This window comes from Nothoprocta perdicaria, unplaced genomic scaffold, assembly GCF_003342845.1.
Source record: "Nothoprocta perdicaria isolate Ctin4 unplaced genomic scaffold, notPer1 scaffold_251, whole genome shotgun sequence".
Classification (NCBI taxonomy): domain Eukaryota; kingdom Metazoa; phylum Chordata; class Aves; order Tinamiformes; family Tinamidae; genus Nothoprocta; species Nothoprocta perdicaria.
In genome coordinates this window covers 190,940-203,433 of record NW_020455479.1, presented here as the reverse complement: position 1 = coordinate 203,433, position 12,494 = coordinate 190,940, and the positions used below count along the sequence as shown (strand labels likewise).

General features: G+C 39.2%; 1 protein-coding gene across 1 annotated transcript in view; it reads left to right on the top strand.

Moving 5' to 3' along the window:
* The window catches only part of NAV2 (neuron navigator 2), a 169,161-nt gene that overhangs the window by 150,104 nt on the left and 6,563 nt on the right, over window positions 1-12,494 (top strand). Inside the window, exons 28-38 of the mRNA XM_026040221.1 lie at window positions 1,608-1,616; window positions 2,027-2,199; window positions 4,751-4,904; window positions 5,410-5,569; window positions 6,059-6,159; window positions 7,224-7,319; window positions 7,612-7,780; window positions 9,432-9,667; window positions 10,896-11,050; window positions 11,548-11,619; window positions 12,086-12,282. Coding sequence (XP_025896006.1) covers window positions 1,608-1,616; window positions 2,027-2,199; window positions 4,751-4,904; window positions 5,410-5,569; window positions 6,059-6,159; window positions 7,224-7,319; window positions 7,612-7,780; window positions 9,432-9,667; window positions 10,896-11,050; window positions 11,548-11,619; window positions 12,086-12,282 — 1,522 coding nt within the window. The remainder of the gene's footprint in view (window positions 1-1,607; window positions 1,617-2,026; window positions 2,200-4,750; window positions 4,905-5,409; window positions 5,570-6,058; window positions 6,160-7,223; window positions 7,320-7,611; window positions 7,781-9,431; window positions 9,668-10,895; window positions 11,051-11,547; window positions 11,620-12,085; window positions 12,283-12,494) is intronic.

The window sequence follows — 12,494 nt, the reverse complement described above, 5'->3', positions numbered from 1 at the left end:
ACTGTGTTAGACATTTATTCCACAAGGTTTTGCAATACTTACCTTTCATTTCCAATTTTTCCTTCTTTGCTCATCATTTACTGTGTACAAGGTACCCTGTACTGGAGGAAAGGTACATCCTATTAAACTCCACATTGAATTAGACCATAACTGCCTTAGTGACCTTAGTCTGATTGTAGTTTGGATCAAAGTCCTTAGTTCCTGTACTGTAGCCAGCAAATCACTCCACCCCTTCCTTCCCATTGAATTTAAATCTTCTTAGATCGTTTGAGTTTACAAATAAATCTGTTGTGCTGCAAAGTGATATCTGAGCTGGGGAAAGTTTGATTGGTATTTGCATGTGATCCTCTTTGAAACTTTYGTCCTGAACAATAAGACACAGTTTCTTGAGTAGGATTTTATTTAAATTCTTTGTATTCCACTAGTTTCACTTCAATATGTTGCTAGCTCCTTTATAGCAGTAGTATTTCTCCTCTGCCCCTAAAATCATTGTTTAAATGGAAACAATGTCAGCTCCAAATCCTTGTCATGCTGATTTATATGTTAATTACAGACAAGGAAAATTGCTGTAACTTGTAAATTGCTAGTGAGTCACTCTCTTTCTGTGAGATAAATTTTTGGGAATCATTAAGCCTTAGTTAAGATAAACATACCACTTTGAAAAAAAAAAAAGTGTTTTAGCTTATATTCTTTGTTATTGTAATCTAGTCCATCTCATCCTACAACAGCTTAYATTTTTCATTCAATACAGGATTATTTTAAAGGGAAGTTAAGGAAATTTTTCTTTATAGTAAAGAGGAGTAAATACTATAAAGAAAAATAATTATAAAGGAGAATTGATTTTAAAAAGTGGAAGAAACGGGACCATAGTTTGTATTCTATTGAATATGAGCACTACRTTGTAAAATGAGGAAGCTAAATGAGGATTTTATTGAGAAAATGGGAAAGTTGTGTTTGCCTCACACATTTATTTCACAGTTACTAGTGACACTCAGCCAAACTCTTTTCATTATATGCAGAAACAATGAAGCTGACCATGCAGCTAAAACAAAAGTTTCAACATTTCTTACCACAGCAATCTTAGCCTAATTAAAAAAGGCTTTCAGCTCATATTAAACCAGACTCTTTGCAACATGTAGTCTATAATAGTGATAAGCAGTGCTKAGCTGCAGCTTCAGGATAACATCAGTTTAGTCACATTAATATTCAGCTTTCTGCTTGTTTCATAAATTCTTGTTAAAAAGGACTTTTTAATTGCAGATTAGTAGAGAAGGTTCCATGTCTTTTGCTAGTAAAATACCCTTTCCAGCAAAGAATAAAATATTATCTTGTTTGTTAGCCWAAGATTTTTTTATGGAGAAATATAGTTTAAATAGTTAAGAGATCTGGATCTCATCTCCCCCGAGCAGCGTAAAAATGAATGAGTGTTTGGACCACCCATTTCTAGAATAGGTAGGGCTAGTTCTAAAATTCTCKTGGCATTTGGTGATTATTGGTCATGTTTGTCTTAGAAATCCAAAGCTTTCCTAGTCATTGGCTTTATCTGTTAAAACATGTCTTTTTTCCTTCCCCCTCCTCTTCCCTTTTGCTTGCGCTTCTTCCGGCAGGTCAATGAGGTAAGGAAGACCTACTTTAAAGTATGAAATACAAAGCTAACCCACCCATTTACGTGACTAACCCTTTCAGCATCATTAACCTGGTCTGAGCCATGATACGGTAGAGCTGCAAGTTGCAACATCGCTGTAAAACCCACTGCACTGAACTAAATTGTATGTTTGTTATAAAATAGCTGTCTTAAAAATAGGAGGCGTTGATATCCAGCCCTATTTCAAATTTACCATATTAATCTCATTAAATAGTTTAGGGAACAAAAGACCTTTGTTTTGATTTTCTTTTACTCCTGTTAAAAAGTGCGTATGGCTGTATCATTTGCATTATTTGCATGTTAGAGATTTTACTCCGTGTTTTTGTTGTCTGTTTTCGCTTTTAATGATGTCTCCGCTGTTGTGGTGGTGTTTTCTTTCAGCTACGCAGCTCCTTCAAGCAAGCTTTTGGTAAAAAAAAATCTCCCAAGTCAGCATCTTCTCATTCAGATATTGAGGAGATGACCGATTCTTCATTACCCTCCTCACCCAAGCTACCACACCACAACTCGACCGTTTCAACCCCTCTGCTGAGAGCTTCTCATTCCAATTCTCTGTAAGTGGCTTTTTATTTTCTTTTGTAGGAAGTGATTTGCAAGTACCAAGTCCTAATTTTGCAGGACCCTGCAGGCCACTTTCCAGAACTAAATGGATTCTGTATGAGAATCTGTAAATATGTATAAGCAGTTCAAGAGTTTGACAGCTATTCAACTACCTGCATTACCAAAAGCAGTTGCTCGCTATGAGTAGATAACAAAGTGCCCCAGAAAAGATTGGCCTGCAGACCAGAGCTGCTCTGTTGCCCCTGCTTTGATCCTGCTTCCAAGGGATGTTTCCCTTATGTCTCAGACAGAAGCCTTGTTCTGTTGAGTGCGTCGTATCTGATAAAATCCTCAACAATAAGCAAAGATACTGCTGTCCACTCTGGCTCTGTCATAGTCTGCATAGATCACAGGCAAAAGATAGGGAAGTTGAATTTGTGCATAAGCTGGTTCCCTATCCAGTGCCTTAGCATTGCTAGGAAGCCAAAAATCACTGCAGCTTTATCATAGCATAATTTAATATTTCATTGGGGTGTTCTCTCAGCAGAACATGTTCTCTAGGGAAAAATATTTATAGCCTGGGTGACCTTAGAGGGCAGTGATAATTAGATCTCTTGTTATTAAGTAGTCAAACAAATGAGGTTAAGTCTGGGATTTTGTTTTCTCTGCTGGCTGAAGAGAGCACTGCTTGTACTAATCTGCTGCGATGAGTTCCTTGTTAAGTAGACAGATTCAGATAAGGTAAGAATTTCCTGGGAATCAAACATTACAGTTTAGCAATGGAGCTGAACTGATCTAACACGTTGGGTCTGATGAACGGAGAGTCTTCTCCTCTTTCCTTACATACCTCATTGCTGCCACTGCCTGATCCTCCGCTTGCTTCATCTCAGTCAATTCCACTGAGCCAATTCAACAGGCTAAATTATTTGGAAAGTAATATGACACAAATGTGAATATTTTTTTCCCGGGTTAGTGAGTTCCTTTGGCTCAGTTCCAGGGGTGACAGCAGGGCATGAAAGCACTGCCGGGAAAAGGCTGAGCAATGAGGAGAGAGAAAAAAATTGCTCCTTTTGGTAGCAGCAAGGCATTAGATGGCCTCATCTGTATGACCAAAACATACCTATCTGCTTGTGTTTGTAGGAGAATGAAATATAGGCTTTAAAGTCAAGATTTCACCCTTTGTTGCTTTTCTCACTTTGCATTAATGGGAAAATCACACATGATCTTGATGTTTCCTTTCGGCCACCTATGAAATGAAACTGAACAATTGCCTTGGAGCACCACTGAGTCTAAGTTCACATTTATAGCATTCTTGGAAAAATCTGTAAAACAGATTTTCCATCACTTTTGCCTTTTTCTTCACTTCAGTAGGATCAATACAGAAAGTTGTCATGATAGCACTGACAAACGTGGTTATCAGACAGCCTTATGGACTTGTAAGTGTTGTACAGATCTTAGAACCTGATTGCAAATCAAATCCATTTCAGTAAGGACCCAAACTTGCATTTTTGCCCATCACTTCTTTCCATAYGAAGGCATAAAAGCAATAGCAGTGCTTCCAGCTCAGTAATAGTGGTGCAGTGTTAGTACTGGAGGATAATCTCCTGTGAATTTTATCAAGATTTTCCGGTCTCATGATCCTAACTCAGGGAGTTTCTTGTGAAGGCAAGAAGTCATGCTTTAGAGCCACCAAGCCAGACAATTTGCAAATGATGGTCCTGTCTACCAGCAGTCTGGATGCAGTGTGCGTGCATCTCGTCTCGACATGACTCTGGAAAGCAATAAGCCTAAACACATACTAAGGAAAGAGCAAATGCATGAAGCGAGGGAAGGATGGAGTGTGTGTTTTGGCTTACTGGCTTTTTGGTGGGGAAAACATTTCTGATTACCCTCATGTAGGGAGCAACATTTTAAATGAAATCTCCCTCAAAGCATGCAGCTGCATGCTTGATCTTTGTACAGATACACCAACTCTTATGCTGAACTGTTACTCACCCAGAATCTTTCTTGGGAGGAGGAGAGAAAGAAGGACACCACAGATTTTTATTTTCTTTTTAAGCATGAGTGCTTTCAAGTGYGCAGGAATTCATCATGCTTGAGTAGGTGTAGAGTTGCAAAGCCCTGCAGAGTATTTCAGGGAAGCCCAGCTGCGTACACCTGGTGAGCTTTAAATCTTTCCTTAAACTCATCAATCTGCAGCTGACTGCTGCTACTGCTGCACCCCCTTACCTTACTTAGATTTTGACTTGAAAATATTTCCTTTGTGGCAACTACCATGAAAAAAAAAAAAAAGCAGTATCCAATAGTAGGTGATTTTCAGAATTCTCTTTCATATGCTGATTGAAGAAAGATTATCTTCAAACATATCTGTTTGACTAGTCCCTAATTTTTCCACGAGTTATTTAACACATGATTTGTGTTATCATTCATGCAGTAAACCAGACCTGTTGCCTCCTTCCTGCAGAATGAGAGGCTGTTTTTTCACTTTCGCTAATAAATGCCAGTGGAACGATATGAAAATTAACACGTAGTTTAATTTCATGCCTATTTTTTAATCTTCTGCAGTATTTCTGAATGCACAGACAGTGAAGCTGAAACAGTCATGCAGCTACGCAATGAGCTGAGAGACAAAGAGATGAAGTTGACTGATATTCGTCTGGAAGCCCTCAGCTCTGCTCATCAGCTCGACCAGCTTCGGGAGGCCATGAACAGAATGCAGGTAGGAAATAACCGCCCCAGATATTACAGGGTGATTACAGTGGTCACCCCCTGTCCAGTTTTTAAACTAATTCTGAAGTTTTTGACTGCTTGTCCAAAGTCCCATTTTGCTTTCTTGCAATTTTATGTGCAATGTTCACTTAAAAGTACAATGGAATTAATTTTGCCTCCCTGAACTCTGCAGCCACAGTAATTTCAGCCTGGGAAACCCATGGAGAGGCCATTTGATTGACTAGTCTCTCAAACTGTTGTCATGCTCTATCTTATAGTGGCTGCTTTTCTGTGTTCAGCAAATTCCCATGTATTTATGTTTTGTAGGATACTTTGAACAAAGTTCTGTGTCAGGGATGCTAGAATAATTAAAGAACATTACTTTAATAAAATAGATGAAAGTATTATGAAAATTGCATTTCTAYTAAACTAGTTCTTTTCTCAGTTACTTTTGTTACTGCCTTTTAAGCGYATGTTTTCACTGTGCCTCCTGACTACTGAATTGTCTTTTAAAGAGTGAGATTGAAAAACTGAAAGCAGAAAATGATCGGCTGAAATCTGAAAAYCACGGCAGCTGTAGCAGGGCTCAGTCTCAGGTTTCCATTTCATCCTCCCCAAGACATTCAGTGGGTCTCTCTCAACACAGCTTGAACCTCACGGAGTCAACCAGTCTCGGTGAGTTAACGAGCAAGGCGGTGGGCAGGTTTTATCCTGTGCTTGGAAGATTCAGTTTGGTTAGTTATGCACGGATAAATGAAAGCAGGAGAATTACTAGCAGCCGAGGTGTGGAAATATGTCAAGGGCTGACAAAAAGCCTTCTCTTCCAGTGTYATCAGAGGTCTGCTCCACCCAGCGCGTGGCTGTCCAATTATGAGCTCAGCTGCAGAGAGCTGTGTTCAGAGCTGTTTAATGGTGCACGTTTGCCAGAGAGGTGTTTTATTTGGTAGGAAGGAAAATACAGACTGACTAATAATTTTCAGTGGGCTTCCCTTTTTAAGAGTAATTTTCGTGATTGGTAGGGAAGTTAGTAAACTTGGTTCTCATGTTTTACCTCTGGGCATAAGAAGCCCAGGTGTATTTTGTTTGACCACAGTTAGAAGTATGAGTCTAAGCCAGCACAGCCTTCACTGTTTTCAAGTGTGCATTGATGATTTCTGTTCTCAGACATGCTGCTAGATGACCCAGGCGATGGCTCGGCACGGAAAGAAGGTGGCCGGCATGTTAAAATAGTGGTCAACTTTCAGGATGAAATGAAATGGAAGGAGGTGAGTTGCGTTTCATCCCCAGACATGAGCGACTCTGGATTTGAATTCTCTGCCACATTCCAGTCTGTTTTGCAGGGGGTTATTTGCAAAACATTTTAAAAAAGAAACTTTTCAAAATAAGTTGCCACTAGTGATAGGCAAGGCAACCTGGAAATGTTAGGAGCACATTTCATCCCCAAGAGCTGACAGGTCCASACTGGGAGACCTGCAGCTTATTGTTCTAGTTCATAGTGTCCTCGCACATGCAAGCATCGTGTTTTGGCACTGCCCCCTTTCACATGTTCTCCATTATCCAGTAGTTTAAAGAATCATAAACACCCATATCCATTTCAAATATTGTATGCTGAAATCCACTCCACATCTGTAATATATGCATGAATCTACTGCACCTTCTTTGCCATGTATGAACCTGGTTATCTCACGTTGTGAGTACCTGTTCTGTAATAAAAGTGCATATATGGAATAATTTGATACCCAGCGTGTGTGTGTATATATATATATATATATATAGTAAAGAGATGACAAAAACTTGACTAGAAATAAAATTCAGAAATAAAATTCTTCTTTGCATTAAATAATATTTTTTGCATTAATAAATGACAGCCCTAGGTAGGCAACCTGTGACTGTTTTGCTAATTCTGTTGGACTGCATGGTATATTCAGTCTGTAAAGTTGCCGCGTTTTCTGAATAAGAAAATGTTTTCTTCTGTGGCATTGCACCTGAAGTCTTATGAGAGGAAATCAGTTTTTCTTTGGTGAATGTTTCATAGCAGTACAGTTATAAGGGAATGGATGAGTGAATTGGACTCTGTTTTTTTCATCTCTGCCTTAGAACTCAGAAACCAAATTGTAAACTATAAGCGATATACTAAATATAGTAAATTGTAGATTTTTTWAATAATTTCACTGCATTTCTGTCTATAGCATCATTTCTACAAGTAAACAGGACAAAATTTTATGGTGTAGCATATTGGTGTAACCTATTTGATAGAGAAGTCATAGAAAGCTGAGTATGCCACGAATGATTGTCACATCACATTCCATTTGTGCTGGTTTGCACTCAGGACGCCAGGCCCCGCGCTTTCCTCATCGGCTGCATCGGTGTCAGTGGCAAGACCAAATGGGATGTCCTGGACGGCGTCGTTAGGCGGTTGTTCAAGGTAAACCAGTGCCGTCTGCTGTAAGGTTGGATGCTCCTGTTCAGTGTTCCCAGCTTATTTGACCGTCGGACACTTATGCAGGAGCTCTGGTATATATTCTACTGTGAGTTTGGGTGTGYGTCTAAGAAGCACTGCGTGCTGTTCCTCTGAGACAGCCTTGCCTCTTACAGACACTCAGCGTGTGAGCAAGCAAAGCTTAACTCTCAAAGGGTTTATTGCTATTGCAGCAAAGCACCCTCGGGCACAAAGGTTGCAATATTGCCTAAATTTCCCTATGCCTTTTTCACTGTAGGAGTATATCATTCACGTGGATCCAGTGAGTCAGCTGGGACTGAATTCAGACAGTGTTCTGGGCTATAGCATTGGGGAAATCAAACGCACGAACAGTGCGGAGACGCCTGAACTGCTGCCCTGCGGCTACCTCGTTGGAGAAAACAACACCATTTCAGTTGCTATCAAAGGTAATTCCTCCTGATTCCGCAATGGTGCTTCATAGGAATTACGGGTTTATCAAACTCTGCTGCATCAAGAGGCTCAGAGGAGTGACAGCTTCCTCTTGTGTTTCTTTTTCCTGTCTCTGTATTGAATTCATTGGCATTGTAGCCCTTGCCTTTTGATAAAAACAGCACTAGACACTGCAGAGATTTAGTGGCCCTTTATAAATTCAGCGAATTTCAACATGTAGTAATAGAAGCAATTATACACATGGCAGATGAGAGTCTCTCCTTAGGTAAGAAAGGATCCCAGAATCCATGATGTCTTGAGCTCTGAATCTTCTTGGAAATAAATGTTTTTGAAATGCCTTGTTTTTTAAATTTTGCATTGGTTTCATTCTGCAATGCTAACGAGAAAGTAAGATTGATATTTCTCCCRTAAGTCCACTTGGGAAGTTCAGCATGTGTCTATGGCAATTAACTGAAATTATTTTGRTTTCCAAATATTAGTATAAGAAATCAATTCCCTTGTGTAGGAAGCAGAAAATCGACCAGGATCCTAGTTTACCAAGACTTGGTGCAAACTCGGAGCATTCTGCTTAATTAGAATACATTGTTCAATAGCATAATCTCACTCAAAATGTTGCTTAAGGACTAGCTGTGTCTGTAAAGCTGCGAGCCAACTTTGTTTAACTTGCAATGGCTTGACTGGTACTTTCAAGGTTCATATGTGATAACATTTTTCAATAATATATAAATATAATTAATGGGAATCAGTTATTCGCTTACACCTTTGAGATATAACCCTGCCTATATAAATATTTAATATTCTAACCATCGGGATGCAGATATTTCTGTCTGTGTATGGTCTGCCAGCTTCCTTTTCTGCTGTGTTATTGTCAAGCATTGCATGTTTTCCTGAGCCAATTTTGCCTAAGGTGACTGCTGATATTGCGTAAATGCTTATCAGTAGGAGTTTTATGTTAGGGAAGATAACCATCAGCATAGAGAGAAGGAGTTTAATTACAAGGGTTTGGGAAAGTAGGGGGAGTTGATGATAACTGTTTTTTGTTTTGCTTTGCCCTTTTTTTTTTTTTTTTTTTGGTCTACAGATTCAAAAGTAAACAGGTAAATTCTGTATGAACGTGCTACACATGACAAAATAACAGTGAAACTAAAGGTTCCTGGGTTCAGATGGAATCCTTTTTATAACTTTTATCCAGAGAAGGGCTTGGATGCAGTAGATTGTGGATGAGTAGTTTAAAAAAKGGGAGGGCTGAAAGGCTGCAGGATGCGTGTCCTGCACTCCCTGGGACTGCTCTGTATGTCTGCCCTGCTTCATTGCGAGGGGTAACGGGAGACAGGGAAAGGATTTATGTCTGGAGTCAGGAACAGCTTGGTTAYCCTAAGTCTAAATCTATGTTTTCCAAGTTATATTTGGGGGGGTTTCTCATGCTACAGGTACATTCAGAAAAATAAAATTTTTCAACACTCTCTGGTGCCTAAGTGGTTGCTTGAGCTAACTTTGAATTTCTTGCTACTTCACCAGCAGGATACTTCTCAGCATTACAACTAATTAGTAAAAAATAAATAAAAAAATAAATAATCAAATTTTCAATAATGTAGGAAAAAAAAGAAAAAGACTGTTTCCTAAAGGAGGAATCTTTTGCTTTTGCAGGTATCTGTGAGAACAGTTTGGACTGCCTGGTGTTTGAATCGCTGATTCCCAAGCCGATCCTGCAGCGCTACGTGTCTCTCTTGATGGAACATAGACGGATTATCTTGTCTGGCCCCAGTGGCACTGGGAAAACCTACCTGGCAAATCGCCTCTCTGAGTACATGGTCCTTAGAGAAGGCAGGGAGCTGGCTGATGGAATTATTGCAACCTTCAACGTGGACCATAAATCTAGCAAGGTGAGGAAATGGGAATTACTCTTGCACAATGAATGTTGCCACATAGCAAAAAGGAGAGCCTGCTTTTTTGGTTTATTAATAATAGGCTAAACATGATTTAAAATTGACCTTCCTTTCCAAGCCATTGGGTATGTCTTGAAAGGAATAATACTAAGATTTTCAAATCTGCCATTTCACCTCCTTATTGGAACAAAAGAGKCAGTGCATATTTAAGTGTCTAAAGGTGTCTTGATTTTCAAGTGACTGGTAGCCTGAGAACTGCAGAGGAACTTCAACACCTGCATAAAATTCCCAGCAACTTCAGTGATCCCTGTTGCATGTGGGCTCTTTTCCAAACACCATCAAATGCTTCTCTAGGCTGAGGTTCTGTAGCTGCAAGTATCAGCAGCAGTCATCTGCACACGCTGTTTCTGTAGTTACTGTTGTCCAGGCACATTCCTGAGCTGGGAAGGCACGCTTCTGATCTTTAGGCACTTCTGGTTTTGTTGAATATACCTCCTGTGAATTTCTAGGGGAAGGAAAGGGAAGGAAAGGGAAGGGAAAGAGAAAGGGAAGGGAAAGGGAAGGGAAAGGGAAGGGAAAGGGAAGGGAAAGAGAAARAAAAAAAAAAAAAGAAAAGAGGAAGAAAAAAAAAAAAGAAAGAAAAAGTCTGTATATTTGATGACCTTAGGYAAATGTTCCTTTGGAGAAAAGAGCTGGTGGAAATTGTAGTTGTAGCCCACCGGTATAATTTGAGACATGCTATGTAATAAATACTTTAAAGATAAGAGATTTCAGCTGCAGCTGGTCACCCAACAGTAGCACTGAGCATTCCTCCTTCCTTCATGTTTCAAGGCATCCAWATTTAGCCTCTGCTGAGGAGTGCTTTGCTCCAGGTTAATTCTGTGTGCTTTTCTTAGCTAGAAATAGAGTTGCAAGAAGCTATAGCAAACCCAACTGGAACATAAAGCAGCTGCCTGACTAGGYATGTAGAGATTTGAACAGGTTCCTGAATAGAAGGAAAAAGTATTTCAGACYTCTGAGCATCACATTAGAACAGCACAAATGGGGGAAAAAAATACTTTTATCTCTATGAGGAGAATGTGAACATTGGTAAGAGGGTGGGTCTTTTTCTTTTGGATTTCATGACAAATACTGACAATACAAAAACTATTGTTTATCTTCCACTGTCTTACCTGCCTTTGCAAGCCCTGTGATGAAGGCTTTTTTGTTTGTTTATGCTTTGCAGGAACTCCGCCAGTACCTGTCGAACCTAGCAGACCAGTGTAATAGTGAAAATAATGCTGTTGATATGCCTCTTGTCATCATTTTGGACAATTTGCATCACGTTAGCTCCCTGGGCGAGATCTTTAACGGTCTTCTAAACTGCAAGTACCACAAATGGTAAAGAAAATAGAATCAYATTCCTAATCTCTCTGCTGCAGTCAGGCAACCGCGGTCCAAAATATGAATGCAAAATGAATGCTGGATTCACGTGAAAAAATGAATGGAAAGGGTCAGAGTGTTATAGGACAGCGCTTCATAAAAGCCTCTGAGCATTTTGCTTTGTAGAACTGCTAATTTTTCTGTAACAAGTAATAAAAAAGTAGTGGATAGTGTGGGTAATCTGCACTGCTTTCACGCAGTAGATCTTCTGTACTAAAAGCCTGTTTTAAGTGGAAGAGCGTGTTTCCAGATTTCCATTTTGCTTTCGTAATTTAAGGTTCTTATAATTCAGGTTCTCAGTAGAAATTCTCATTGTGTATAACTGCAAAAGCCTGCACTGACAAAAGAGGGTTGAGTGATCCTTTTTAAGGTTAAGATCTAATTAAAATGTGCAGGATCTTTTTGTTTTGTCCTGCTTTTTTACAAAGTTTCCATCTTTTTTTTTTTTTTCATAGTCCGTATATTATTGGCACTATGAACCAAGCCACCTCTTCAACACCTAATCTTCAGCTTCACCATAATTTCAGGTACTGTTTATTCATGTTTCTCGGTTGTSTTTTGGAAGTGGTAGGAGAGTAAGGGTTAGTGAGTCATCTGAAGTTGTTCTTATCRGCTGAAATGGCAAACCAAAGGAGAAATACCAATCTCTGCTAGTTGTTGCACTAACATGTGCAGCTTTACATTATGATTCTGAACTAGAGCTCATAAAACTTTCACTTTTGGTTTTTTTTTCTAGATACTAAATCCTCAAACAAATTTAAAATATGATAACAGGCAAAGCAGATCTTGAAGGAGAAATAAAACGAAATGGATCAAAGCATGAAGTGCTTAATCTGCTTAAATCTTAATCCTAAAAATCTGTAATTCCAAAATATTTATTTCTGTGAAGAATATTTGACTAAAATAACCCAGTAATAAACAAAATATGGCCAGATTAGTTATGTTCTCTGATATGAATGATAAATGACTGACATTTTTATTGTCCTGCTGTAGATGGGTGCTGTGTGCTAAYCACACTGAGCCAGTCAAGGGCTTTCTTGGTCGTTTCCTGAGAAGAAAACTAATTGAAACAGAAATTAGTGGCAGGATGAGAAATGCAGAGCTGGTTAAAATCATTGATTGGATTCCCAAGGTCTGGCAACATCTGAACAAGTTCTTGGAGGCTCACAGCTCCTCTGATGTTACTATTGGTAAGTCTTCTGCCYGCTTTGGAGACAAATGGCCAACATAAATGTATATACTTTCTTTCCTTGTATTACACCAGGTGAAAAAAAAAAAGGTTTCTTTAAAATCCTGCGTTTAAATTGCAATGTCCTCTCAAGGAAATCAAAGAAGTTCTCAACTCTTTGTAATAGACCTCATTTAGTCCTCGATGCATGGTGTCCTACGAAATCTGCCAAGT